Raw genomic sequence first — 12860 nt, forward strand, 5'->3', positions numbered from 1 at the left:
AATGAATAAATCTTATTTACAATAAGCTTGACTATCATAATTCTTCTATCTATACCTTGTCATACACTATTAACATAAAAATCTAACAATACACATTTGAGTATTATCACCGATCAACAAAATTCACAAAAATGTTTTCCAAAACTTCTCTGTGCATGTTAGTGTCCAAAATAATATTGTAATTCTGAGTCCAAATTTAGTCCCTGTTCCACTGCCCTCAATTTCATGATCCACATACATTCTCTTCGTCTCAATTGTAGGGTCCTGTTTCCACCCCTCTTGTCCATTTTGACACAGTCAATACCATGATAACTGAATTTGTGGGTCAGTGGATCGTCCTGATTTTGTATCATATGTGCAGCAATAGGGTATCTTGTGTCACCATTTTTGAGAGCACGAAAATGTTCCACCTTTCTGTCCTTGAGTCTTCGAATAGTGCTCCCCACATAGATTTTGGAGCAGGTACATGCAATTACATATACAACAAAGGTTGTTTCACAATTTATGAATGTGTTGATCCTGTGATCTCCCATGTTGTTGTAATTAAACACACTTATCCTTCTAACTGCCCATCTACATGAGCTATAGTTTCCACAACAAAAAAATCCTTTAGGTTGAGTACTCAACCAATTTGTCTTCACTATATTCTTGGGATAACTAGGACATATTTTGTTTGACAAAGTAGTCCCTTTCCTAAATGTTATGCTGGGTGTTGCATTCAGTAATACTGAAATGTCACTGTCACTTCTAAGTAAGTGCCAATATTTAGATAGTATCCCATAAAGTTTCTGATTACCCTCCCCATAGTTTGTCAGCAATCTCACAAGTTTCATAGTCTTGTCAACAGGATGAGAGCTGGTACTTGTCTTGAAGGTATCTTACTAGCCCATATTCTGGCTTCATTGACGACTTTCTCAGGATACCCCCGTGCTTTAAATCTCATTGTCATATCCAACAAATTCTCATTAAAGTCTCGTTCTTCTGAACAGTTCCTGCGTGCTCTTAACATCTCCCCGTAGGGGATAGCACTAATCTGACTCTTAGGGTGACAACTTGTAACATGTAATAATGCGTGACACCTTGTTTTTTTTGCGATACATCTTGCTACAGAGTTTACCTTCTTCAACAAATAGTTCAACATCTAAAAACACCAGACGTTCCAAACTATAGTCAAAAGTAAATTGCATGTTCACCTGATTAGTATTTAAATATTGAAAGAATTCCTGGAGTTCCTCAACTGACCCTCTCCAAATAAGGAGTGCCCCCGTTATATAATTTTTGTGAACTGTATCTAATCTACTGAATGTTACACTTAATTAATGTGTGGTTATTAATAAGTGCTCAGGGAGGATTTAATTTTACTGGAGCAGCAAACATGGAGCTGGCAGGGCAAACAGTTCAAAGAATAGGCAGGTGAAGTCTGACTGCTGAAATTGCGATGTGAGATTAAACATGTTGTGAATGCTTTGGCATTAATATTTTTTCTTGCCTTCCTGTATTCTTCTGTCAACACAGGTGGAAGACGTGGTAAAGTAATTTGCCTGCTGGATACCTCATTGCGTGCCGTTAATGGGGGAGCAAGAAGTGTTATAAACAGGCTTGCATTGGGCAACTCTTATGTGAGGCATGCAAAGATCTTTTTTTTGGCAGGTGACTGCGACACAAGCAAGGGAAGCTAAATATCAGTTAACTTTTCATCGACAAGTAGGGGCTACGGTTGGCCCATTGGAAAACACAATAGACAAAACGTTGCCCCAGAGGCTTACGCTTCCAATGATCGTAATTGTGCATTTCGGAGATAATTATTTGACCAAGCTATGGCAGAAAGACTTATTTAAACTGATTGTCACTGAAATGTGTTGGCTCTCAAAGAAGTTTCCTAAAGCCATAATCGCCTGGTCTAACATTGTCCCAAGGAGGAATTGGAGAGGTGCTAAGTTGGCCAGATCCCTCAACAAGTCAGTTTATCATGCATATCTCATGGGAGCAACAAGGATGAGCTGTTTTTCTTACAGGATGTAGTGCACCTATTGAAGGAAGGTAATGAGATGTTTCTTGTTAATTTGATGGCCTAGCTAGGCCAACAAGCACAGTGCCGGGGCCAGATAGTGGGTGAACAATGCTGGCCTGTGGTGGGTGAGGTCATGATTGGTGGAGATGCTTCGGTCCCTTTACGACATCCTTTTCAATCAAATTAACATCAGTGTCACTAGACACTCCAAGGGTTGCTGGCAGCAGGTCAAAAGGAGGTCCCAGTGGCACGGGGGCTAAGGGCAGTTGCTGATACGAGGTCCTTACCTATCAACCACCCGTGCATGAGCAATTGGTGCGAGCTAGTACAGGACCTTGGGGGACGAGGAACTTGGATGTAAGGGGTGCACGTAGTAAGGATCCTAAGAGCAGCTGGGACCCCTGCACAAGAGCTCCCGGTACAGGAAAGGAAATGTGGGGTCCTTACATAAGGAGGGACCCATATTCACAAAGGGGGAGGTTTTTAAGAGGAAGGATCACAGAGCCAGTCATGATCACACTTTGAACAGTTATGTTTTGTTGGTTGCACAGGAACAAACTAGTTCTGGTTAGGTAACTCCCTTGTACCAGAGTACGTTAACGTTAGGTCTCACTTGTAAACAAGATCTAAATAAGATGGTTACTGTGCAAATAGTTGATGTCTAAAAAATGCTTTTAGGTGTAAAATAAGTATAGCAGGGGAGTCTTACAGCCCCTAATCCTAAAATCAGCTGGCCTCAAGCATTGTCTTGGACATGGATGTTTTGAAGGAAAATAGTAGGTACCCATTTGACATTGGCGCCTCCCTGGCCATATCACTGGGCTCCTATCTATACTGTCCTGTAATCTACATAGCATAAATGTCCGCAGAATGGGATCTACATCCCGCTGTGCTATAGAACTCTTTGTTTTTTAACTCTGCTGTGAAAAATGTTTTCCCTGGGGAGAAAGACATTCCCTTACCCCCCCACTAAATGTGCAAGTGATCTGCTCCCTTTCCCATCTTGAAGAGTGAGTAACTCCAGCCACTGGCAGCGGTAACTTTCTGACCATTTCCAGAATGGGAAGGGGCAGATTTCAGTTTGTGAATGTTTAGAAATGCACATGCTTCTAAATGTTTGCACAATCACAATACACACCACGCCTTGCCATGCCCACAGTAATACATGCATTTACACCTTCCAGGAATCCTTTTGTGAATTCCTAGCACGCATAAATAAGTATTGACTGAAGTAAAGGTATCTCAAATAAAAGAGAGTCAACTTTCCAATGGATCAAAATCTTCCATGAGTTTAGCCTATTTACCATATAAGACACAGTACAGAGATCCAAGAAAGTTGTGAATAACATTTGCTTTTGATCCAGGTCAACTTGCCTGCAGAAAGCTCTCCTCCATTCAGAATTAAAAATGATTTAAGTTTGTTAAGCAAACTTGGCACTAGGATCAAGTGGAAGAATTTGCTGGTAGGTCAAATGATATTTTGAATGCCTTTCTTTTTAGTGAGCCACTATTGTCAACTATTGTTAAAGAATGCCAGTGTATTGAGGATTCAGATTCCTGGATGGCAAAACTTAAAACATTTGTCAATTTTCTACATACTTTAAAAATACAATTTGATTTTTAAAAAAAGCTGTGAACTGTCTGTGATAACAGAGCTACTGCTACTTCTACTTGGGGTAAATGAGAAAGATGGATGAATGGGGAAAATGGCTAGGCCCTTGCCTTAGCATCGGAGAGGCCTCCAAGCAGGGTCGGCTGGCCTAAAGGGCAGTCTGTTAGTGCTAGAAGGGCTAGTCTAACAGGTCAGTGTGTGGAGTGTTTTTTGGCTGGTTGTGGGCCTTTTTATGGTATGGTGAGATGGTTTTAGTGTTGATTTCCCTGATGTTACCACAAACATTGCCTGCAGCAGGCACAAATGCATGAAGTCTCTCATACCTTACCCACATCACTGCTTGAGGGTTCCCCTGCTGTGCTGGACAGCAATGAAAACGGGTGTGGTCATGACGAGCTCAGCTCGTCATGAGCACAGGAGCACTGTGCTGCATGACGAGCTGAGCTCGTCATGAGCATGGAAGTGGTTAAAAAGCACTGATAAGGCATGCAGCATATTGATGTTATGCGAAATTAGGACCTTTGTGGGTTTGGGCGGACTCTGAACAGGAACTACGCAATATGTGGGGAGATGTTAGGGTGAGATTAATGGGATGTACAATGTAATGCACAGTGTGTGAGTGTATGCTGAGTAATAAAATAATGCTTAACCGCAGCTGCCGTGTGGCGTAATTCATCTGCATGCTCCAGGGCTGGGGAATACAAGAAACAGCATGTCTGTACAAGCTCAAAACTGCCAGGATTTGCAAATGTGGGCCATTTTTTTAGCTTTCTGATTCGATAATGGGGACCACATTTATTAAGTGCCTGGGCCCAATTTCTGTCACCATGTGATCCTACCTCGTACATGTATAAGAGAAACCTAGACTGACACTATTTTAATACAGACAATTTAACTTGGAGCAGAGAGTCAAGAGCCTTAACCCAATTCCTTAGAAAGCAATCCATTTACAATAACGCTGCAACACATACAAGAATCATGATTGATTCTTCCATAGTCCAAGGCGTTCTTGGCTTGACCCACCCATCCATCATTACACTCTCATTCATTGGTCCATCCATCCTTATACCCTCATCCATTGTCTATTCATTCTTACACTCTCATTCATTGGTCCATCCATCCTTACACTCTCATTCATTGTCCATCTATCCTTACACTCTCATTCATTGGTCCATCCATCCTTACACTCTCATCCATTGTCCATTCATTCTTACACTCTCATTCATTGGTCCATCCATCCTTACACTCTCATTCATTGTCCATCTATCCTTACACTCTCATTCATTGGTCCATCCATCCTTACACCCTCATCCATTGTCCATTCATTCTTACACTCTAATTCATTGGTCCATCAATCCTTACACTCTCATTCATTGGTCCATCCATCCTTACACTCTCATTCATTGTCCATCTATCCTTACACTCTCATTCATTGGTCCATCCATCCTTACACTCTCATTCATTGGTCCATCCATCCTTACACTCTCATCCATTGTCCATCCATCCTTACACTCTCATTCATTGTCCATCTATCCTTACACTCTCATTCATTGGTCCATACATCCTTACACTCTCATTCATTGGTCCCTCCATCCTTATACCCTCATCCATTGTCCATCCATTCTTACACTCTCATTCATTGGTCCATCCATCCTTACACTCTCATTCATTGGTCCATCCATCCTTACACTCTCATTCATTGTCCATCTATCCTTACACTCTCATTCATTGGTCCATCCATCCTTACACTCTCATTCATTGGTTCATCCATCCTTACACTCTCATCCATTGTCCATCCATCCTTACGCTCTCATTCACTGTCCATCCATCCTTACACTCTCATTCATTGGTCCTTCCATCCTTACACTCTCATCCATTGTCCATCCATCCTTACGCTCTCATTCACTGTCCATCTATCCTTACACTCTCATTCATTGGTCCATCCATCCTTACACTCTCATTCATTGTCCATCCATCCTTACGCTCTCATTCATTGTCCATCCTGATAATGTTATTCTCCCATCCATGTAACACTCCCAGTCATGGATCCATATGTGTCTACTGCCAATCATTAGAAATGTACCCTTTCACCCAGCCTCACTATTTTGCATGACTTTGTTCATCTGTCCAGAAAATTATGATTCATTCATCCATATGAAGACTGATATTGTAATTGCTTTTATATAGCGCGTACTACCCCTGACAAGGCGTTGAAGAGCTTTTCTGTGAGTAGCACGCTACTCCAGAACCAAAAAGGATTAGTGATGAGTTTGTATAGGGAAGTATGAAATTAATTTGAGAAGTGGACATGTGAGTCTGTTAGTTGGAAAGGATTAGTGGAGGGACAGAAGAGGAAAGGGTCTAGAAAGTGGTTTTTGGGGAGCTCATAGCAGTTGGAAGAGGCTTGGGATGAGTAAAAGAGCGGTGGAGGGGGAAGAGTCGGAGGAAAGGGTTCAGAAAGGCTTGTTTGGGAAATCTGAATAGTAAAAGAGGTATGAGATGATGCAAGAGCGGGTAGGGGAGGAAAGAGTCTACAAGGGTTTATTTGGGGATCATAGTAGTAGAATGGGGTCATTCATCGAGCCACCCATCCTAACAGTCTCAGTCAGGTGCTCCTTCCTGGTGAGCCCGTGCTCAGTAGCAATGAATTTACAATGTGTTTCTTTTATTTATGTCCCTTCTGCACGTGTCGATGAAACATGGTCGGAAACAATCCGTTCGCTCCATTCCCTGTTACTCAAGAAACAATAGTAACAGTAGTGCGGGCGTCACGTGGTATGCCCCTGAAGTACCCGACTATTGTAATGGTAGTGGGGGTATGAAGGGGGTATGGGGGTATGAAGGTGTGAGTTTTGAAAAAACTATTGCCCTGAACCCTTCCTCTGGCCTCAGGTGCAGCTGAGTGACTTTAGAGCGGCTTGGACGCAGAGCAGCTCCGTGCAGCGCTATTCCCCCACCTCACCCCGCCTGCAGCAATATTTGTTCGGAAGCATCCCGGGACAGACAGATGGTCCTCTGGCCGCTGGAATGAGGAGGATGTGAGGGGAGGACGGAGCCGCTCGTGCCAGCCTCGCTCTCGGGCTGGCGGTGGTCTGCGCGCGGCTGGTGCCCGTGCACTCCCATGCGGTGATGGGGAGAGGGGAGGCAGGGGGCTGAGTTTTAATTAGAATCTCCCTGCTGCCTCTGCCTCTAGTTAGCAGCTCGGCGCTGCTGACGGAGCCTGGTGCTGCTGATGCTGCTGAGCTTGCGCTGAGAGCCGGGCTGGGAGCCCACTGGATATTTTTCATATTCCCATTTTTTTGTTGTTGTTGCACTCCCGCGTCCTCCCTCCACCCCTCTGCTGGATGCGTCTTGGGCTGCATCTCACCTGGGTGCCACATTCTCGCAGCTTCGCCCGGCCAGGATGGAGTCCTCCCTGGAAACGGATCTCTGCAGCGCCCCGGACCCCACCATCGTGCAGCCCTCGTCTTGGAACGGGACCCCCGCGCACCCCCCAGTTGAGCCCCCGGAGTCGGCGCCCTCAGCCTTTCAAGCCATGGACCGGGAGCAGCAGATGAAAATTAGCGAGAGCAGCACCCAGTTCAGCGACGGGCTGGAAGACAGAGGTGAGCAGCGGCAACTTCTTATCTGATCCGCGAGCGTCTCCTTGGAGGTGGGCACTGGATACACGTCTCAGGCTGGCCTGTGGAGGCAGGGAATGGGCCCCTAGAAGGTTTGCAAGCCCAGGAGCCGGTAGGGGTGGAGGAGAGCGGTGAGGGCGCACTGCATCCTATCTGATCCTGGGCACATGTCCAAGTCGGAGGACTGGACTATGGGGAAAGGGAGTGGGCCCTGGCAGGCCAGCAAGCCCAGGAGCCGGTAGGGGTGGAAGAGAGCCGCGAGGGCGCACTGCATCTTATCTGATCCTGGGCACATCTCCTCAGCAGCGGGGACTGACCTACGAGGAGGATGGGGCTGGGGGCATTCACGGGCAAGCTAGTAAATCGGAAAGCCCATTAGTATTGGAAGACAGAGGTGAGCGCTGTAACTTCTTATCTGATGGCGATTCGGGATACACGTCACAAGAGAGGTGGACTGGCCTTTGGAGAAATGGGGTGCAGCCCAGTCAGCCTCAGAGGCCATTAGCGGTGGAAGAGAGGGGTACATGGTATCTGACATTGGGACGGGAGTGTCTCTCTAGTAAAGGTGACCTGGCCTCCCAGGAAGGGGGTGGGTGGAAGCTACAGCAGGGCACTGAGTGTGAAAGGCAGGTGTGGTGGAAGTCAGAGGTGGGATACCGCAACTTATCTGATCCTGGGCACATCTCCTCAATAGAGAAGGACTGGCCTAAAGGGGACGGCTTGTGTGTGTGTGTGATTGTGTGTGTGTGGGGGGGGGGGGGGGTGTTCTGTAGCAGCCTTTAAGCCTTAGAGGACGTAGGAGTGGAAGACAGACATAAGGGCGGCAGCTCCTTCTCTAGCTCAGGTGTATCTCCACTGCCATACAATGTGTAGGAGATTCTATAATTTATCAGTGAGTGTTGTAGGTAGATGGGACGGGAGACAGGCATCGGGTGCAGCGACCTCTCATCTGATCCTGGGCACTGTGACACTGCAAGAATCGACAGGCCTGCAGGGACAGGAGGGTGGGGGGTCCTTGTATTCTTCAGCAGGCAGGTCCCACTGAGAGGCCGGGAGGGGTGAAGGCAGGTGTAAAGGGGGTCAGCATTGATCCCATCGCGGGGGGGGGGGGGGGGGGGGGGGGGCGTGCTCAGAACAAGGAGGGGTGAACTGCAAGGACACGGGAGGATGTGTCAGTAGGACAGTTCAATACCGGGGTAACAGGGGAAGAGCCGTATTCTCGCCAGGTGCGGAGACGTGACTCGCCCTTCCCCAACCCTGACTACGTTCATAGACACCTCCTCTTAACCCTCGGACTACATGTGTTCCATAAACATCAGGCAGGAACTAGTACTGGGGGTCCCTGGGGGGAAACGCCATGAAACCTGGGATTAGAAGGGGGCAGTACCAGCCGTGCCACCCGCTGTACCTCCAACCAGGGTGCTAAGAGGCGAGGGGGTATTTAGACCCCACCCGCCTGGTATTAGTCACAGAACTACCTCAACCACCTCACATGTCACGGCCGGTCTCCGGCGGAGCAGGGTGCCCGAGCTCAGCTGGCAGCCCCTCGGGTCGAGAGTCCGAGGTGGAGGCAGCTAATGGAAAGCGCGCGTGCATAGCAGCAGCATAGCACTCAGTGAACGGCACAGGCAGTTCTCGCTCCATCAGTGCCCCTCGGCACATAGCGCATAAACCATCGCATGTGTGAAAGCGCTTCTGCCTTCTCTCACGCGCTTTGGGGAGTGAGAGGGCGGTACCACTTTAAAACTGTATTTTATCACATTGACGTCAGAGACCCACCTATTTATAGCGCGCGTCTTCCAGGGCACAAAAGGAATGGTCATGACTGTAGTCCCTGGTTAAAATGCAAGCATTGCAGTGTAATGTTATTATTTTTTACCCAGTGATTTCACTTTTTTAAAAATTATTTGCGCGTTCATTTTCCCTTATTATTTCACATAGTATTTCCCAGTTCTCTTACAGTAGTCTACCTTGAAACACCTCACGGATGTTTTATACATTATTGCGGCTGCAGGACAGTTTATATTGAGCCACGGTCTGCAACAAAAGTGATACTGAATGTATCTAAGAAACTGACCCTGTCATCAATCACCAGGTTCTTAACCGCTTACCATCAACACAGACAAAAACACGTTTTTGGCAAGGGGACTGCAGCTAATCGAACTTGTTCTCAAAAATCGGTGTAGTGCATAGATTCTATATATATCTCTATTCCGGCAGAGATTAAAAATGTTAAACTGCACACGGCATCGTCATTTTTTGTATATGTATATATATATATATATATACACACACACACACACACATATATATACATACACCCATATATATATATATACATATGTATGTGTGTATATATGTCTATATGTATGTTTGGGTGAGTATATATGTATATATATATATATATATATATATATATATATATATATATATATATATATATATATATATATATATATATATATATATATATATATATATATATATATATATATATATATATATATATCGTTACACGTTCCCAGAAATCGGTTCCAAGAAAAAACGGCCAGCACTCCAGTGTCGTGGTTTCTTAAGTTATTTTATTTCCAAACCCCCCAGCACCCCCGACAGACGCGTTTCGCACAGGGCGAAAAAAAAAATAATATATATATATATATATATATATATATAAATTTCTGTAGCACTGTAGCCACTGTAGCCATCGTGGACGGGGTGGGGTAAAGGACGCCCCATCGATGACCCTGATTTAACTCCACTTTCGGCGCTCCAGAAAGGAGAACTGCAGATTACAGAAAAGAGTCAACTTTCTCCTCTGGGTGGCCACGGTTGGGTGACATGAGCGTCTGCGATTTTCAAACTCAGCAGTTAGTAGTACAGTAGTCGACGAGGTTACTATTTTTAGCGTATACCAAGGTATGCTTTTGTTTTATGAGAAAAAACGTTTTTTGCTTCAATCCCTTTTTAATGTAATATCCGTGCCCGCGGCTGCAATTCGATCCCCTCCGCGGGGGAGTTATATTTAGAAGCAGACCGGAAGGAGGCTGCAGCCCTCGCAGTTGTTGATCCCAGCGGAGAGCCCTCCTTGCAAATTGCAGGCGGGATTAGGAAGAGATTCTCTCCGCTGAAACACAATGGGAATTAAGACGTGGCAGCGGCCCGGTCAGACAGCACACATCATAAAGCATCCCCGCAGGTACCGAAGGGCGGGGTCTGTTTCAGCACCGGACACGGATGCCACTTCACAGATCAACGAGGTACATTAAAAGAGGCACTCTAAGGCCTTGGAGGGCATTTCTGTTGATCAGCGGCACCCATTATTACACTGAAACAGGACCGAATTTCCTTTCACATCAAATGACATATTACTATTAGCACCTTATCAGGACTAAACCGGTAGGACAAATATCTACACCGCAGAGACCGTGCGTTAAACACTCGTTTCACAGGCACAGGCGAAGGCAGCCCTTCAGAGCAAGGGTCTTTGATTGTAATACCAGTGGAGCTTAAATAATTGATAAGGCTGAGGAAGGGAGGTTGCCTAAAGCCGCCCCCTTGACTCCTCACGTCTGCCTGGAAAACAGCTGATATATTTCTGCACATTGTATTAAGGACGCGTTCTATCTATCTATCTATCTATCTATCTATCTATCTATCTATCTATCTATCTATCTATCTATCTATCTATCTATCCATCCATCCATCCATCCATCCATCCATCCATCCATCCATCCATCCATCCATCCATCCATCCATCCATCCATCCATCCATCCATCCATCCATCCATCCATCCATCCATCCATCCATCCATCCATCCATCCATCCATCTATCTATCTATCTCTCTATCTATGAATGTATATCTGTCTGCCTGTTTGATTGTCAATTTGAATATGTTATTATGCAGTCTGCTCGGAATATGTTTTACCTACGTGTGGCTAAGGCTATGTAATGAAACTAGCTACTCTGTAGTCGATTACATGATTCATGATTCTGCCCATGCTTATTATATAGAGGAGTTAGTACGTAGCCCGTGCCACTTATGTCATTACACGTCTGCCGGAAGGGCTTCTTTCAGACCTGTACACATACTGAATCAGACGAGGTGTTTCATAGTTTATCTGAGATGCATCAGCAGTAATTTCGAAAGAGAAAAGCTACTCTGCAACCCGTCTATGGCAATTATGCGTATTCCTCCACATAATAAACATGCGTAATTCGTATTAAGACCTTCACTAATGCATACACTAAAAGGGATATTGAAACAAGTACGTTTTTCTGTGGTTTATAAAATATAGTTCACATTTTTTCACTTTGCTATTACCCCCAGGTCCCTTATGTCCTCGTCCCATTCAATACTATGTGGAGATAACCATCTCCCGGCAGAAAAAAAGGATCAGAAGAATGCTGGGACACTGACCCCGCCCTTCCCACCTGGGGTACATAAGGGGTACATACCCAGCATTCCGCCTGTTCTTTTTCCTGTCTGTCGACAGAATGGACTTGGATGCTGGTGCTGCTCATGCTGGGCTGGGGTGGCGTACACATCTTTTCACCTCACCTCCCCTCGCCCGGCTGCCTGGCTTCGCGGGCGGGGGGGTTTGTTGGTCTGCCTCCTGGCCTACCAGGCTTGCTGGGAGGCAGGGCTGTTCTCTGCCCATTGCTTATCCTGGAGGATGTACCTGTGGCTGCAGTGCCGGGTTGTTGTCTCTGTCATCCTGCTGCTGTTCTGCCTCTCCTGGTCCCTTTCCGTGTTGCCTTTGCCTGCGCTTCTGCGTAGTTCTTCCTGGCGCGCTTGTTTGTGCGGCGTTTTTCCCTGGTTCTCTGCTAGCCCTGACATTCGGGCTAGGTGCTGGTGCTCCTTGGCTGTGTCCTGGGCCTGGTTGTTGCAGTCCTGGCCTCCAGGTTTTTTTTGCCTGTGACCTTTCCTCCCTATGGATGACTTCTCTCCTTGGTGGGGTCGCCCGCTTGTGATTCTGGTTGAGGTTGGTTTCCTCTTTTTTCGGCTTCCCCGGGCTGCTGGTTCTTGGTGGGTGCTGTGGTGCTGGTCTAGCCCTCTTTCGGGGTCTGTCTCCTTTGCCGGTGTGCTTGGGGATGCCCTGGCCGATCCTCGCTGCTGCATGGTGTTCTGGGGGCCTCGTCTGCTGTGGTGCCTCAGTGGATTTTGGCTTCCCCTGGGGTGTCTTGTGTTTGGCCTCTTGGCTGTGCTTCTTACTTTGGCCTTTCCTCCCTGCTTCTTCTGGTCTTGTCTGGTGTCAGTGGTGCTGCTGGGTGGACTTTTTTTGTTGCCTGTATGGATTCCCTGTGTACTGTTGGCCTCCGCTGCGTCTCTTCTGGGCTGGGGTGTTCTTCTCCGGCTTAGTTCGCTGAGGAGGGGAGGGGTGTTGTCCCTGCCCTTTCTGGTGGTTCTTTCTGCCGGAGTTGTGTCTCAGTTTTTCCCTGTTCTCATGTTGTTCCACGGGCCGTGTTTCGGTCGCCCCTGGTGTTCAGGTTTGTGGTTGCTTCTGCTTGGCCTTCGGTGATACCTACTTGTGGTTGCCTATTGCCTTCGGCCTTCCTCCCTGTTGTCTCCTGTTCTTGGCTGGTCTGCTGGTTTCTGTTTGGTGCGACCTGCTCGG

General features: G+C 46.5%; 1 protein-coding gene across 1 annotated transcript in view; it reads left to right on the forward strand.

Annotated features, from left to right (window-relative positions):
• Positions 1-6803: 6803 nt before the first annotated feature.
• Positions 6804-12860, forward strand: part of TMEM163 (transmembrane protein 163) — a 1005122-nt gene continuing 999065 nt past the window's right edge. Inside the window, exon 1 of the mRNA XM_086958858.1 lies at positions 6804-7228. Coding sequence (XP_086814984.1) covers positions 7027-7228 — 202 coding nt within the window. The 5' untranslated portion in view covers positions 6804-7026. The remainder of the gene's footprint in view (positions 7229-12860) is intronic.

Source organism: Lissotriton vulgaris, chromosome 2_1 (genome assembly GCF_964263255.1).
Source record: "Lissotriton vulgaris chromosome 2_1, aLisVul1.2, whole genome shotgun sequence".
NCBI classification, from domain to species: domain Eukaryota; kingdom Metazoa; phylum Chordata; class Amphibia; order Caudata; family Salamandridae; genus Lissotriton; species Lissotriton vulgaris.